Source organism: Agrilus planipennis, unplaced genomic scaffold, assembly GCF_000699045.2.
Source record: "Agrilus planipennis isolate EAB-ADULT unplaced genomic scaffold, Apla_2.0 scaffold11, whole genome shotgun sequence".
NCBI classification, from domain to species: domain Eukaryota; kingdom Metazoa; phylum Arthropoda; class Insecta; order Coleoptera; family Buprestidae; genus Agrilus; species Agrilus planipennis.
In genome coordinates this window covers 2,200,647-2,213,027 of record NW_020440736.1, presented here as the reverse complement: position 1 = coordinate 2,213,027, position 12,381 = coordinate 2,200,647, and the positions used below count along the sequence as shown (strand labels likewise).

At 34.0% G+C, this 12,381-nt stretch overlaps 1 protein-coding gene across 3 annotated transcripts; it reads right to left on the bottom strand.

The window, feature by feature from the left end:
- Positions 1–3,859: 3,859 nt before the first annotated feature.
- Positions 3,860–11,726, bottom strand: LOC108733928 (sodium/bile acid cotransporter 7-B-like). Of its 3 annotated transcripts, XM_018465290.1 has the most exons (6): positions 11,408–11,721; positions 11,123–11,345; positions 10,909–11,059; positions 5,600–5,846; positions 4,408–4,530; positions 3,860–4,347 (listed from the first exon to the last, which is right to left on the bottom strand). In XM_018465290.1, the coding sequence occupies exons 1-6, from the start codon at positions 11,514–11,516 to the stop codon at positions 4,181–4,183; spliced, it is 1,020 nt and encodes a 339-aa protein (XP_018320792.1). In that variant the 5' UTR covers positions 11,517–11,721; the 3' UTR covers positions 3,860–4,180. The 3 variants fall into 3 exon arrangements, with proteins under 3 accessions (XP_018320792.1, XP_018320793.1, XP_025835639.1); XM_018465291.1 differs by lacking the exon at positions 4,408–4,530 and having other exon boundaries at positions 11,408–11,726; XM_025979854.1 differs by lacking the exon at positions 11,408–11,721 and having other exon boundaries at positions 10,909–11,069; positions 11,123–11,214.
- Between the last annotated feature and the right edge of the window lie 655 nt (positions 11,727–12,381).

Sequence of the window (12,381 nt, the reverse complement as noted above, 5' to 3'; positions counted from 1 at the left end):
GCTATCCTCTGCTTTATATCCCTACTACTCCTTCCATCCTCACTTATCTGACTTCCTAAGTATCTAAAATCAGCCACTTCTTCTAATTTTTCGTCTCCTATCTTTATATTCGCTCTTTCCCTACTTTTTCTTCCCTTGCATACCAGTATTTTAGTTTTACTTTTATTTATTTTCATACAGTACTGATCTGTCAGTACCGCTTCCATTTTATTTAAACTTTAGATTGAGAAATATATTTATATGACTGGTTAACTCAAAATCGACTATCACTAAATATTAATAATAAATCCACCTTCATGATTTTTACCGATCATACCGACCCTTAACCTTAATCGATATAAATTAAATGCTGGTTAATACTTCTTCCCTAAAAGTACAGAATTGAACAAAAAGCAGGCACTCTGGGATGAAGGTTCTTTTTTATTAAATTAACAAGCAACACACCAACGTTTCGGTTTAGGTGTAAGGCTTCATCAGGGCAAAAAAAATCCTCATTACGAATGTAGCCAAAATTAACAAAAGACGTGATTATTACTAAGGTACAAATTAAAGTAAGAAGCAGAATTAACAACGACATTAAGGCATACAACACATTGTTCAGAGATCTTAAACTTATAGAACGGTCAAATAATATTACGAAGAAAAAAACTCCATGCAATATTTAAGACTAGATAAGGAACAATAACTTAATGAATCTAAATCGAATGGGTCTAAAAAGCATCATCACTAATAAAGGACAGAAGACACAATGAGCGATTACACATCAATTTAAATTTTTTCAAATCATCATCATCTTCATTAAGTTCTTCAACCTAAAGACTAGCTGGGCATCCTCCTTTTCTCCTTCCTACCTTGAGTCAATCTTCTCGAAAACTCGGTCGACTTACAGACGATCGAATAATCGAAACTCGCCTTTCTTTTTCGCAAATAGAGTAGGACTACCTTATGCATTACGGACTACCAAGCACACAGCTAGCGCCGTACATTAAGGATGTTTGGGAGGTATGTCAAAATGCTACGAAACAAATAAAAATTTGGAAGAACGTTCCTCCTCATTCAATTCTAAAACTCGTGTAAAAATTACAAATCGATTCACTAAACCGTTAAAAAGTTATTGAAATTTTAAAAAATTGTGATTTTACACGTCATTTTATGGAGATTCGTTAACCGAACAGATTAAATTTATTTNCATATTTAGCCAAAAATAATAACAAGTGAATTAACTTAACGTTCTACACATCTATAAAACTTTTGCTTTGTTTTCTATTGTTAATTTATATACATTTTTGTTTTAAGAAATTTCTAAACATTTTCGTCTAGTACTGTATAGTTCTAGCCGATCTCCTAAGACCGCCCATCAAGAGCTCTGCTCGTTCAAGCTTGTTCCAACTATTTCTGTCTTGCTCTATCTTCGCACAGATTTCTTCAAAGTAACAATTCTAACAAATTGAAATAGACCGTACGTATTATATAAGTCCTAGTAGGCTAGTAGTAAGTAAAAATTCCCGAGATTTTTGCATGTCTAATACAATATCATTATTTTCACGTTTTTCAAAATGTAGGTGATATGTCTGCGTCAACTCCGTATCTACAATAAGTCAGATGTTTCAAAAACGTTTCTTTTGTAAGTATATAATTCGTACAATTTAAAAATCGACCAGAAATCGTTTCAACTGTCGCTTAATTCAACAACCAAAAAACAAAAAAAAAAAAACAGAAAAAAAATCAGGCCATCACAAAACGTGGCGCTGTAGTAAATCCTTGCTAATTTATTCGACAGAATGGTTTGTTCCCGTAATAAAAATGCTACATAACAAAGAAAGAGAGAAAGGATATCAGTGTCTGTCATCCATTATGTGACGTTGTTGTACAAGTGGTGGCTAATGCGGCCGATTCGCTCCTCGTTCCGGGTTCCGAACAAAAACGTGCCGGATGGGGTGCAATTAACATAAATTCTTTGTGCAGGCTCATATGCGATAAATCTCCGCAGTGTAAAGGGGCTTATCGCCAATATAACGCTTGTCCGAATTTTTATTTCAACTCTCCCTCTACCTACCTACCTGCCTACCTTCCTCCAAACAATGACGTAAATGGGCTGGATGACGTCAGCATGGTAATATAACAAAATACTTTAAATGGTTTTAATACAATAATAAAAACTCAGTAAAAGTCAGCAACTTCAACAACTAAAAAAAAAAACGCGAAATTCGTAGGTTTCCCCTGATAGACATATTCCGCTATTCCACCAGTAACAGCTGTAATGTTCTACTCATAAGGAAGGATAAGAGTTGTAGGTAAATGTTAGTTCACGTTCAATCGGATTGTAAATTTTGTGTACTTTCATTCTTTCACAATATTTTCGACTTTGCTAAGTAACGTATCATCAGTTAAATTAGTTTATTGAGGTAACGGCGCAGAAATCAATCTGGAAGGATCCTTTACGATATCCCCAATAACAGTTACCCATTTTACTAGGGGGTGTTTATTTTATGAATTTTACGATTTGAAAATGCCAGTTGTTGCTTATTCATGTCTTCGATTTTCGCAGATAATTAACATCCCTCTCTGGAAATATTTCGAGGTTTGAAGCCCCGCCTTGTAAGAGTCCACTGAATAGTTGAAAAAGATTAATAACCAATGGTGGCATTTGGAACACCCTTGTTTTTATTTTCTAATTTAAAGTTTAGGTATAAGTAGGGAAGCAGTGGTCACCAATTGCACCGAGCGGCATTGCCTAGAGGTTTAGATCATTGCTTAGCATTCGGGAGGACGCCGGTTCGATTCCGGGTCCGTCTGCCTTGGTCCAAGTTTTTCTGTGGTTTCCTTGATTCGCATAGGCAAATGCTGGGGCAGTAATATTCGACAGATAATCTTTTATTATCTTCTGTCTTCATTTCGTCCGTCTCATCTTTCTCACCCGAACCACCACCCACTCATTCCCACGATTCCTGAAACCAGGCTGAAGAGGGCCTTCCGCCCTACCTTCTGGCATAGTCCGGAGGGACTGCCCGCCCACTAGCATTACTGGCTGGTGGGAATGAAACACTCAAAAGTTAAAAAGTTTTTTTTTTCACCAATTGCACCGAGCGGCATTGCCTAGAGGTTTAGATCATTGCTTAGCATTCGGGAGGGCGCCGGTTCGATTCCGGGTCCGTCTGCCTTGGTCCAAGTTTTTCTGTGGTTTCCTTGGAATACTTAGGCAATTGCTGAGGCAGTAATATTCCACAGATAATCTTTCACTCTCTTCTGTCTTCATTTCGTCCGTCTCATCTTTCTCACCCGAACCACCACCCACCCTTCCTTCCTACCTTCCGGCGTAGTTCGGAGGTACTGCCCGCCCACCAGCATTAGTGGCTGGTGGGAATGAAACATCCACAATTTTTCTTTTCACCACCAGCACTTTCACTACCCGCTCGTACGGACGGCTGGGTGTTTTTTGAAGATTTCTCCTCTTCCACGAAAAAAAAATCACCAACAGAGACACTTCCATCGATTCAATTGTATAGTTAATTACTACTTTTCGTTATTAAGTTTGAAGATACTGTTTGTAAATATATATTAGTTAGTCAACTTTGCTGCAATAGTCCAAGTGATTCTATTTTCCACCCCAATTTAATCAACACGCCTTTTTAATTTAACGCGTATGCAAGTATTCCACTTACAACTCAGTAAGTTCTCGAATATCTGCCTAAGAAACTTTAACATAAGGAATGTCACTCACTTCACACTTTACTGTGTTCGGGTAAACAGAAACACCAATTACTCATAAATTTTATGTTAAGTAATTAAAAAAAATAAGGATGTGGGGAAAGGACATTGTTAAAAAAATTACAGTGCAATGCCTAAGTATTTATTTATTTATTGTTAATTCAATTCCTGCAATGTGCCTCCAAAGTTCTATTGATAAAAAATTAGGTAGTCTTTAGACAAGTAACAACTATTTTAACGGTTTTGTAAAATTATTATTAGTACAAATACTTATTCAATGAACTTCTAATTTGAAATTAGTTATTTGATTAAAAATGAATTAATAAATGTAAGTAGGTATGTACTAGGTACACGTCAAGCAAAAAATTAATAAATGGAATTTTTGATTGTCGTTGCCATTAAATCCTATGTCAAAAATAAATGGAAATTCAAAATTAAACATGTGACGAAAAAGACGACGAAGCCTTTAGAATCAAACGAATGGTCTTCTTTTTCTTCTATCGGAATGGACCCAGTCTTTCAAGGATGAAACGAAAAAACCACCTAAAATAATCTGCACCGGATGATAAACGAGCAGCGGCAACATAATTCTACCAGCATATTGAAAACCACTGAACATTATCCTCAAAATTGGAATGCCTATGAAAAATATTCGGTTACTGAAGTATTGTTCCAAATTTGCAATCATTTTCATGCTACCTAGTGTGAGCGATTTGTGTGTTGAACAAAACAAAATGGCAACAATATCGTCATTGGTAAAACAGTGGAAATATTTTGTGGACATGAAACTAATGGCCAGTAATGAGAGTTTTTCAATTAATACTAAAAAATAAAAAATAAATTAGCAGTAAGGTACAACTAGTACAACTTTAATGATATAGACGACGAAAACTGACAGAATTTTAAAGTTAACGTTTACCTACAAAGAAGTTTGGTGGAAGTTCAATTTTATAACCAAATTCTTTCAGTAACCTCAAACTAGAGTTCTGTCATCAAGAAAGAAGCTCGAATGAGTGAAAGAAGATAAATTTTCACAAACTTTGACGTCAATAAACCCTTTCCTGAACAAGTCCCCTTACACCCCAGAACAATTCAAAACCAAAGGGAAGAAGCCATTTGACATAATAAATCATCTGATTCTCCTAAACAAATTAAGTAGAATTGGAATACTGGAACCTGTTCAAAACTTAAAGAGAACTTACAAGTAGGATACATGCTATTAGGATCAAGGATGTAATCAGTAATAGATATCTGTAATGCAATGTAACATACTGGTTTATGAAGTCATAAAATGTCTCAGTTAAAATTACACAGAAAAGATACTCAAAAGAAAACTTTAAACTTTCATCATCATCATAAGGTCATCAGTCTTAAGACTGGTTGGACACGTACCTCCACTTTTTCCTATCCTGAGCTAAACTTCGCATTTCCCTAAAACTAGAACATCCCACATCCTTAACTATTTGCGAACAGTAATCTAATCTAGGCCTACCTCTACCCCTCCTAACTCCTGTTTCTGCCTCTAATATGTCTCTGACTAGACCTTCATNATTAATAGAGATTGAAACTAAATATTTTTTTGTTTCGAAGTTGAAATCAAGGCATATTCACTACCAAAAGTCAGTTCCATATTATTCGTTTTTTTCTTATTTTATTCAAAGTTTTTGGTCAAATTTCAAATTTTCTCTCAAACCGTAAACTTTTTTTTTAGTATAGATAGTATTTATTTACCTCATGATATGCTGTAAAACCTAATTAATCACGAATTTTTAACTTTATGTACCTCCCAAACATCCTTAAGCAAGTCTTGCAGTTATTCCTCCTATGTGTGTTCTTTTTGGCATTAATTTAAGTCTAGCAAACGATTAAAAACAATGTTATTTGCACTTACCTAGAATTACTGTCATAAAAATGTCAACTGTACGAAGCCCAATGTCCGGCATAACAAACGCATCGCAAAACGTGCAATAAATGATTAAGAGAAGAGCACACTGGCTGATATTGCTTAATGCAGGATGTACTCGTTTGAAATATGCAACGGACTTTTTAATAAATTGTCCAATGACCAACGGCAACAAAACGGTACCACTTAGTTGAAATATTGTACTGAATAACGGTACATTTGTTGACACGTTCAGCTAAATAAGAAAAATATTTTGTTTTGTTTGCAAAATGACCACAGCATTCGTGATAAAAATAATTATAGCTAATCAAATCGACTGAACTACAATGCTTCAAATATTAAAGTTACTAACTACTTCGACATGTTAAAAAGTTCAAAAACGTCACCTAACAGTTTGAGTTTATTCGGGCTAGTTTTGATAAACTCAACTTTACCACGATCACATACTTATCTTTTATAAGATCTTATACTTCATTTACTTTCTCTAGCGATGTGCCCCTTCCAAAGTTTTGGATGCGCGCTGGCAAAATCGTAGGTAGGGAGAAAATAACTCATTATACTCTCGACTCTTGTTCATTAAACATACATTTTCATACAGTACCTCCCAAAAGTTTTGTTCAATCATGAATAGTAGTGCGAGTCGAAAACAAGCGTTAAAGCCTTTAATACGTCTTCAAATATAAATAAACATCTCGTTGGTATTTTCAGTAGTAATTGGTACCAATAATAGCACATTTGAGCAATGTAATTGTAGTGGATAAAATGGGCAATTTTTCCGTGCAATACTGTACGGTTTATACGCTCCTCACCGGTTAAGAGTTTGGCCGAGAGTTGTCTGCTTCCTTTTCTGGTCTAGTGCTGTTCTTTTCTACTTTGCGCCGGTCAAACTGAAGGTCACATCGCTACAGAAACTAAACGAAGTATAAATCACAGCGCTAAATGCAATCATCCTTTGAAGGCGTTCAAGTAATCACCTCACACATGACCCAATTCTTACCGAACATTTGACACAATAAATAAAATGCGTAGGTAATTTACAACATTAATACATTATAATTATTTGCGGGTTAGAGTTTAATTCCGCGAATCAGTTGACTGAACAAGAATCAGTTTCTTGGAACGGCAACGATAAACTAGAGTTCACCCTCACAGTTAATTTTCTATAGCTACCATCAATTCCACCAAGACATTTCCGAAAGCGGCTAACTAAAACTACCATAAATATTCCATGGCGAAAATTACGAAGATTTTTGTTTTGACTACAATACAAAAGTTTAAAAGCTCTTAATTAATCTAATCAAAGCATTTTCGCAGAAAAAAAAACAAGAAAACGGATAAAAACACGTATTTGAAAACTTGTAACTTTGTTTGTCATTGTTCACTTTTTTGAGCAAACGTATGAAGGAGGAATTAAAAAATCGAGCTCCCAAGATCGATATTCTCCTGCAATGCTTATGGTTTGATGGCAATAGATATGGTTTCGATTTGGTTTGACCTACCAATGAAGATCCTGCTCCACTTATCTTAATTGGTCGTGGGAGTCATTCTAAGAAATAAAGTCGTCCTTATGTGATTGCCTCATCATACGTCCTCCAAACTTCAGCCCTTGGATAAGGAACTTATACATCGACTTGGTCTTTATCATAATCAAGTATTAGAAAACTGGTTAAATAGCAACTCTGGACGTACTGTCTCTGTCTTTCAAATTATTAAACTATTTTGTGAAGCATAATTAAAAGATTAGACTCCTCAGAATGCTTTAAATATGTTTAAGAAGGGGGGTAGGTATCATCCTGTTTGATAGGTATATCTTGTCCGATAATGAATTTGCACCCGCTGATGTTTTCGAAGAAGTTCCTCCTGATTGGTGTGTTACAACACCAAATACAGAAGAAGATCAAGAATTAAGATCAACTAGTCCTGGAGAGTATCAAAGAACCTATTCCTGGGACTAGCAAAAACCCAAATTCAGAAAACAGTCAATGTTCGTTTATTGGCACTGGACAACATATTGTCATATGTATGTAGGCATAACCCAACATACATGGTGGCAAAAAAGGTCAAGTTTCTAAACGGAATATACAGGAAAATCCTAGAAAACGTGAAGTCTCTATAAATAGACGACGCGAGATCGACCTGAGTTAGTACAAATAATTATAGTGTGAGAAGGAGTTTAAATACGTGACAATATCATTCAAAAATTCTTTTTTAAAATAAAAGCAACTGATATTTGACCTTTAGCAAAACCAAAATTTTTAAGAAGCACAAACCGAAAGAAAGAGAAAACCGTCATATTAACCAGAAGTCCCTATAAAAATAAACAAGATATTGAAAGAAAAAATCTGAGAAAAGGGTGAAAAATAAACCGGTACGCAAGGAAAAGACAATAATAAAGATAGGGGGAGTTTAAAAAATGACCTTCAAAAATAAATCTGGAAAAAACAAGGACGAATCGACTTCAAGTTCTAAGTTGGAAAGTAATACAGAATGTTTGATTTGTGGCGAATCATACGCCAACTTTGTAAGCAGGGAAGAATGGATTAAATGCAGTGGATATCTTCAATGGGTATACGAAGCATGTTAAGGGGTGGAAGAAATTGATGATGTACAAGCCTTTGGTAAAGAAAGTGTGTCGTAAAATATTGTAAAAAGAGTTAAGTGTTTGGTTCTTCTACTGTTTAGCTCATTATTTCATACCGTATCTCTTCAGGTACATATTTTTTTTTTTTAATAAACATCAAGTATTATGCAAACATTTCGTTATTTTAATTGGTGGATCATCTTGTTTCACTAAGCGGGACAAAATGGGCACTTAGTAATTATACGCAAAGTTACAGTTAATGAAAGATTAGATTAATTAATGATGATCTTAATGTTAATATAGCAAGATAAAGGATGTTATAACATCCATCAAAGAGTACAATTAAATTACACATTCATAGCTGCTAAGTTACAGGTTTTCCAATTCTCTACTACTTTGCAATGTAGTTAAAATGAGTTTTTTCGTAATTTTCGCTATAGAAAGGAAAGACTGTATTTTCGTATTCTTTGTGGCTTTTCCAACGCCATTGCGTTGATAATAAGCAATGGCAAACTTTTTACCATTAGAAGTCATGTTTAAGTTAGACAGTAATAAAGAAAGCCTTATAAATTGGTATATCTCTATATTGCTATAAATGCAAGTTGGGAAATTATTATATCTTTTGTATATTTTTATCAATTTGAAATTAAACTTCAGCATACGGAAGACGTCAGGCTGCAATACTGCAGCATTGTAATTCTTGTTATGCTCAACAAATGGCAGCACGCTCTTAATCTATTTCTATTAATTTTCAAATTGTCGTGATCTTTCTTATTAAATATTAATTAATGCAAGGATAAGGATTAGCATTCATAAAGACCGCAAAAGAGGAGGTTTCACGTTCCCTACCGCTGTAAGATATGACGTGGTATGTGTAGAAAATATGAACGTTGAACGCTACTAACCCTTACTTATCTATTATCTATGCTACTAACATTAAATTGACAGGGCGCGAATTGTGACAAGATATAGAATAGAATGGAGTTAGTGTGAATACTAATGGATAAGAGTATACTGTAAAAGTGGAATACAAGTTAAAAGAAAGAAAGTAACAAATCAGTGTATTTCGTTAAATATTCTACAACTGGTGATATGAGGTTTACCGACAACGAAACAAAGAAGACATTATTCTTACACTGTGCTGTAGAGGATGTGCAGAATATATTCGATACGTTAGCAATTCCGGTACCACATTCCCTTCCTGAACAACCTCAACTAATTAACAAAAACCAACAAGCACTAAAGATATTTAACAAACATTTTGAACCTTAGTAAATCATACTATGAAAGATACATTTTCAGAAAAATGTCACAAAAACCTGATTAGTGGATCAGTTTACCACTCAATTTAAGACTTAATTTTGCTGATGCTGAAGAGCCAAGTAGTTAATGCATGTAGGTACTTCAAAGCATTTAAGCCAAAGATTAATTGAAAAACTTGAGAATCTTGACAAAGCTAGATCGCTTGATGCTTCAGATTGACAAGCAAATGTAATCGAAGACAACAGTGTCACAAGAAAGATAATCAAAGATCTGGATAAAAGTAACGGAACATGTAACAGATACAGTACTGATAAAAACTGCCCAGGTAAAATTATCGACTTATAAAAAGCGTAATAGAGAGGGTCATGCTATAAAAGTGTGCAAATCAAAATTTGAAAGCTACAAAGAAAATAAAAACAAAAAGAAGTGTAATTGTGTTAGATGAAAGTCCTAGTGAATATACCTTTTGTACAAGTAATAGTAAAAGGAAAAATGAGAAAATGATAGAAAATTATCAATTATCAATAAAGATACTTGGAATAATAACAATATAAAGAAGATAAAAAGTAAAAATGAAACAATTAGTCAAAATCTGGAAGTATGAAGGAGCAGTTGCATTTATGGATGATATTGTGATTTTTGGCGAAAAGAGATTATGAAAGATATTACGAAAAATCAAAAAAGGACTTAGCTTTATATTACACGAAAAGAAATGCGAATTTTCCAAAGGAAAAGTAAAGTTTCTTAGTTATAAATTTCCTGATAAGGGAGTATTACATGGGAAAACAAACAATAAAGTTATACAAGAGTTTAAGAGACCACTAGCAGGTGGAGAAGTGATAGATTTTTTGGATTAAGTATTTCATTAGATATTCTACAATATGGTTCAGACAGTATAACACGGTTCACAACCAGTAAGAATGGGGTACTATGTAGGACTACTTTCCAGACACTATTGCCTTTTAACTGAATGTGAGCGTTACCTTTTGGTACCGTAACCTTATTATCCTAAGCACAACCGTTAAAAAAGAAATTAGTAAATAATAAATGAACAAAATTAAGAAATGATCAGAAGTATATTGGCAGCGAATTGAACCTGGGCTACTGATCTACCAGCCATGCAACCATCCCACTGAGCTAATACTGCTAACAACTATAGAACAGTCTTTATATGACATCACGGACGTGGTTCCCGACTCTTTCATGAAAAGCCGTTATCGGCTCACTAGTCACTGCGTACAATAAAATAGTACAAATGAAAATTGACAGCCCTGCTACCAAATCAGATAACTTTTTTGAATTGAAATCGATCTTGCCAATAATAATTTTTAACAAACTGAACCATTGTTAACAATAATGGCCTTTTCTCCTGATAATTATGAAACAAATCTCAATAGCTACAGGTACATACCTATAGTACTGCAAATTAATAATGATGTAATTGAAAGCTTACAACAAGAAGAAGTAGAAGTGGTGTAATAATTATTCCCAGAAAACTTCCCAATACTGAATTAAATATTGCTGCTACTTCATTCCCTCTGGCAGCTTTTGTTAATATTACAGCACTTGATACAGGTGGGGGCATACATGCTACTATTAAGAGTCTGGAAAAAACTACCAGATACAACATAACTTACTTATTTTTAAGTTACTTAAAATATACATACCCTTTTAAAATCCATAAATCAACTGGTAGAATATTTTCAAATATACTTACTAATAGACTTGTGTATATTGGAATAAAGAGAAAAGTAAAACATTGTACAAAAATATGAAGTCTATACTGATGGAATGTATCAAAAATGCTATCTGTTTGCAGAGACAAACCACTAATTAAGAATATTACTGCCACTGCTCCATATTTTACTGAATACTCTGGTTTCAAAGAACCTAAACTCGAATTTAATTTATACATATATGTAGTTAAAAAATACAATCGCAGGAAGACAAACCTCCTTTGGCTCCTATTGATGGAAAAGCTCTTGCTAAAACTATACAAGAAATGATACCTATGACCAACCAATTTCTCTTAAGGTAATCTTGTAAATATACTGATTTCATTTTTAAAAACTGAATTGAAAACTGCACAGCACTATTTCGTTCTGTGATATTACGCAAGGAATTATTCAAAAAATATTTTTTAAATGTGATTATATGTAGTCAGAATGCCTTGTCATAAAGCATGCTGGAGCATGCCATCTATCTATGATGCCATCATCATAGACATAGATCATAGATAATAGATATACAAAGGGCCATCATCGAGCCTTATCCAACGTGAATTCCTGTGAAACTGGCACCCGACATAAATAATCCATTGATTCAAACTTTACTAATAAATTGTGCTTCGTTTGCAGATTCTAAATATGTAAGTATTATAATTATGCGTCTATTAATTCTGTTAAAAAGAAAGAAAAATTGTTTTGGGTGCAGGTGGAAATTAAATGTTAATTTATTCAAAAACTACTGAAGATATGATAATTTAATTGAGGCAAATTGATTGCGTGTCATTTGTGCCTAAAGATTAAACTATTATGGTAAGCGGAGTTTGTTTTTATATTATTTATTAATAATTACAAATAATACTAAATTTTTCTTTCAATGATCGTATCTATGATTCACAATGGCGCACGCGTATTAGTAATATCAATGAACAATAGTAATATTTGTCTATGTATTCTATGCAACTATGATACTTGAATCTGCAAACGATGCGCAATTTATTGGTAAAGTTTAAATCAGAAGATTATGTATATCGGGTGCCAGTTCAGATAACATGATCGTGCCATGAGTATGCCATAGATATACTTTACCACAGATGCTTTACTAAGACCATAGATAAGCTATTCCTTGGCTAAGTCCATCGACGTTTACTAATAGACGTGCTTTAGCGGTCAGAATTGTGGTACAACAAAAGAAAAAGATG

What these genes read in the sequence shown, in the direction of transcription:
- LOC108733928 (XM_018465290.1), bottom strand. Translation starts at nt 11,516, where the DNA reads ATGAAATCAGTATATTTACAAGATTACCTTAAGAGAAATTGGTTGGTC. An exon ending in CACTTCTACTTCTTCTTGTT is followed by an intron (nt 5,847 to 10,908) that starts GTAAGCTTTCAA and finishes TTTCTTATTTAG; the next exon opens with CTGAACGTGTCAACAAATGT. An exon ending in ACACAAATCGCTCACACTAG is followed by an intron (nt 4,348 to 4,407) that starts GTAGCATGAAAA and finishes TATTTTTCATAG; the next exon opens with GCATTCCAATTTTGAGGATA.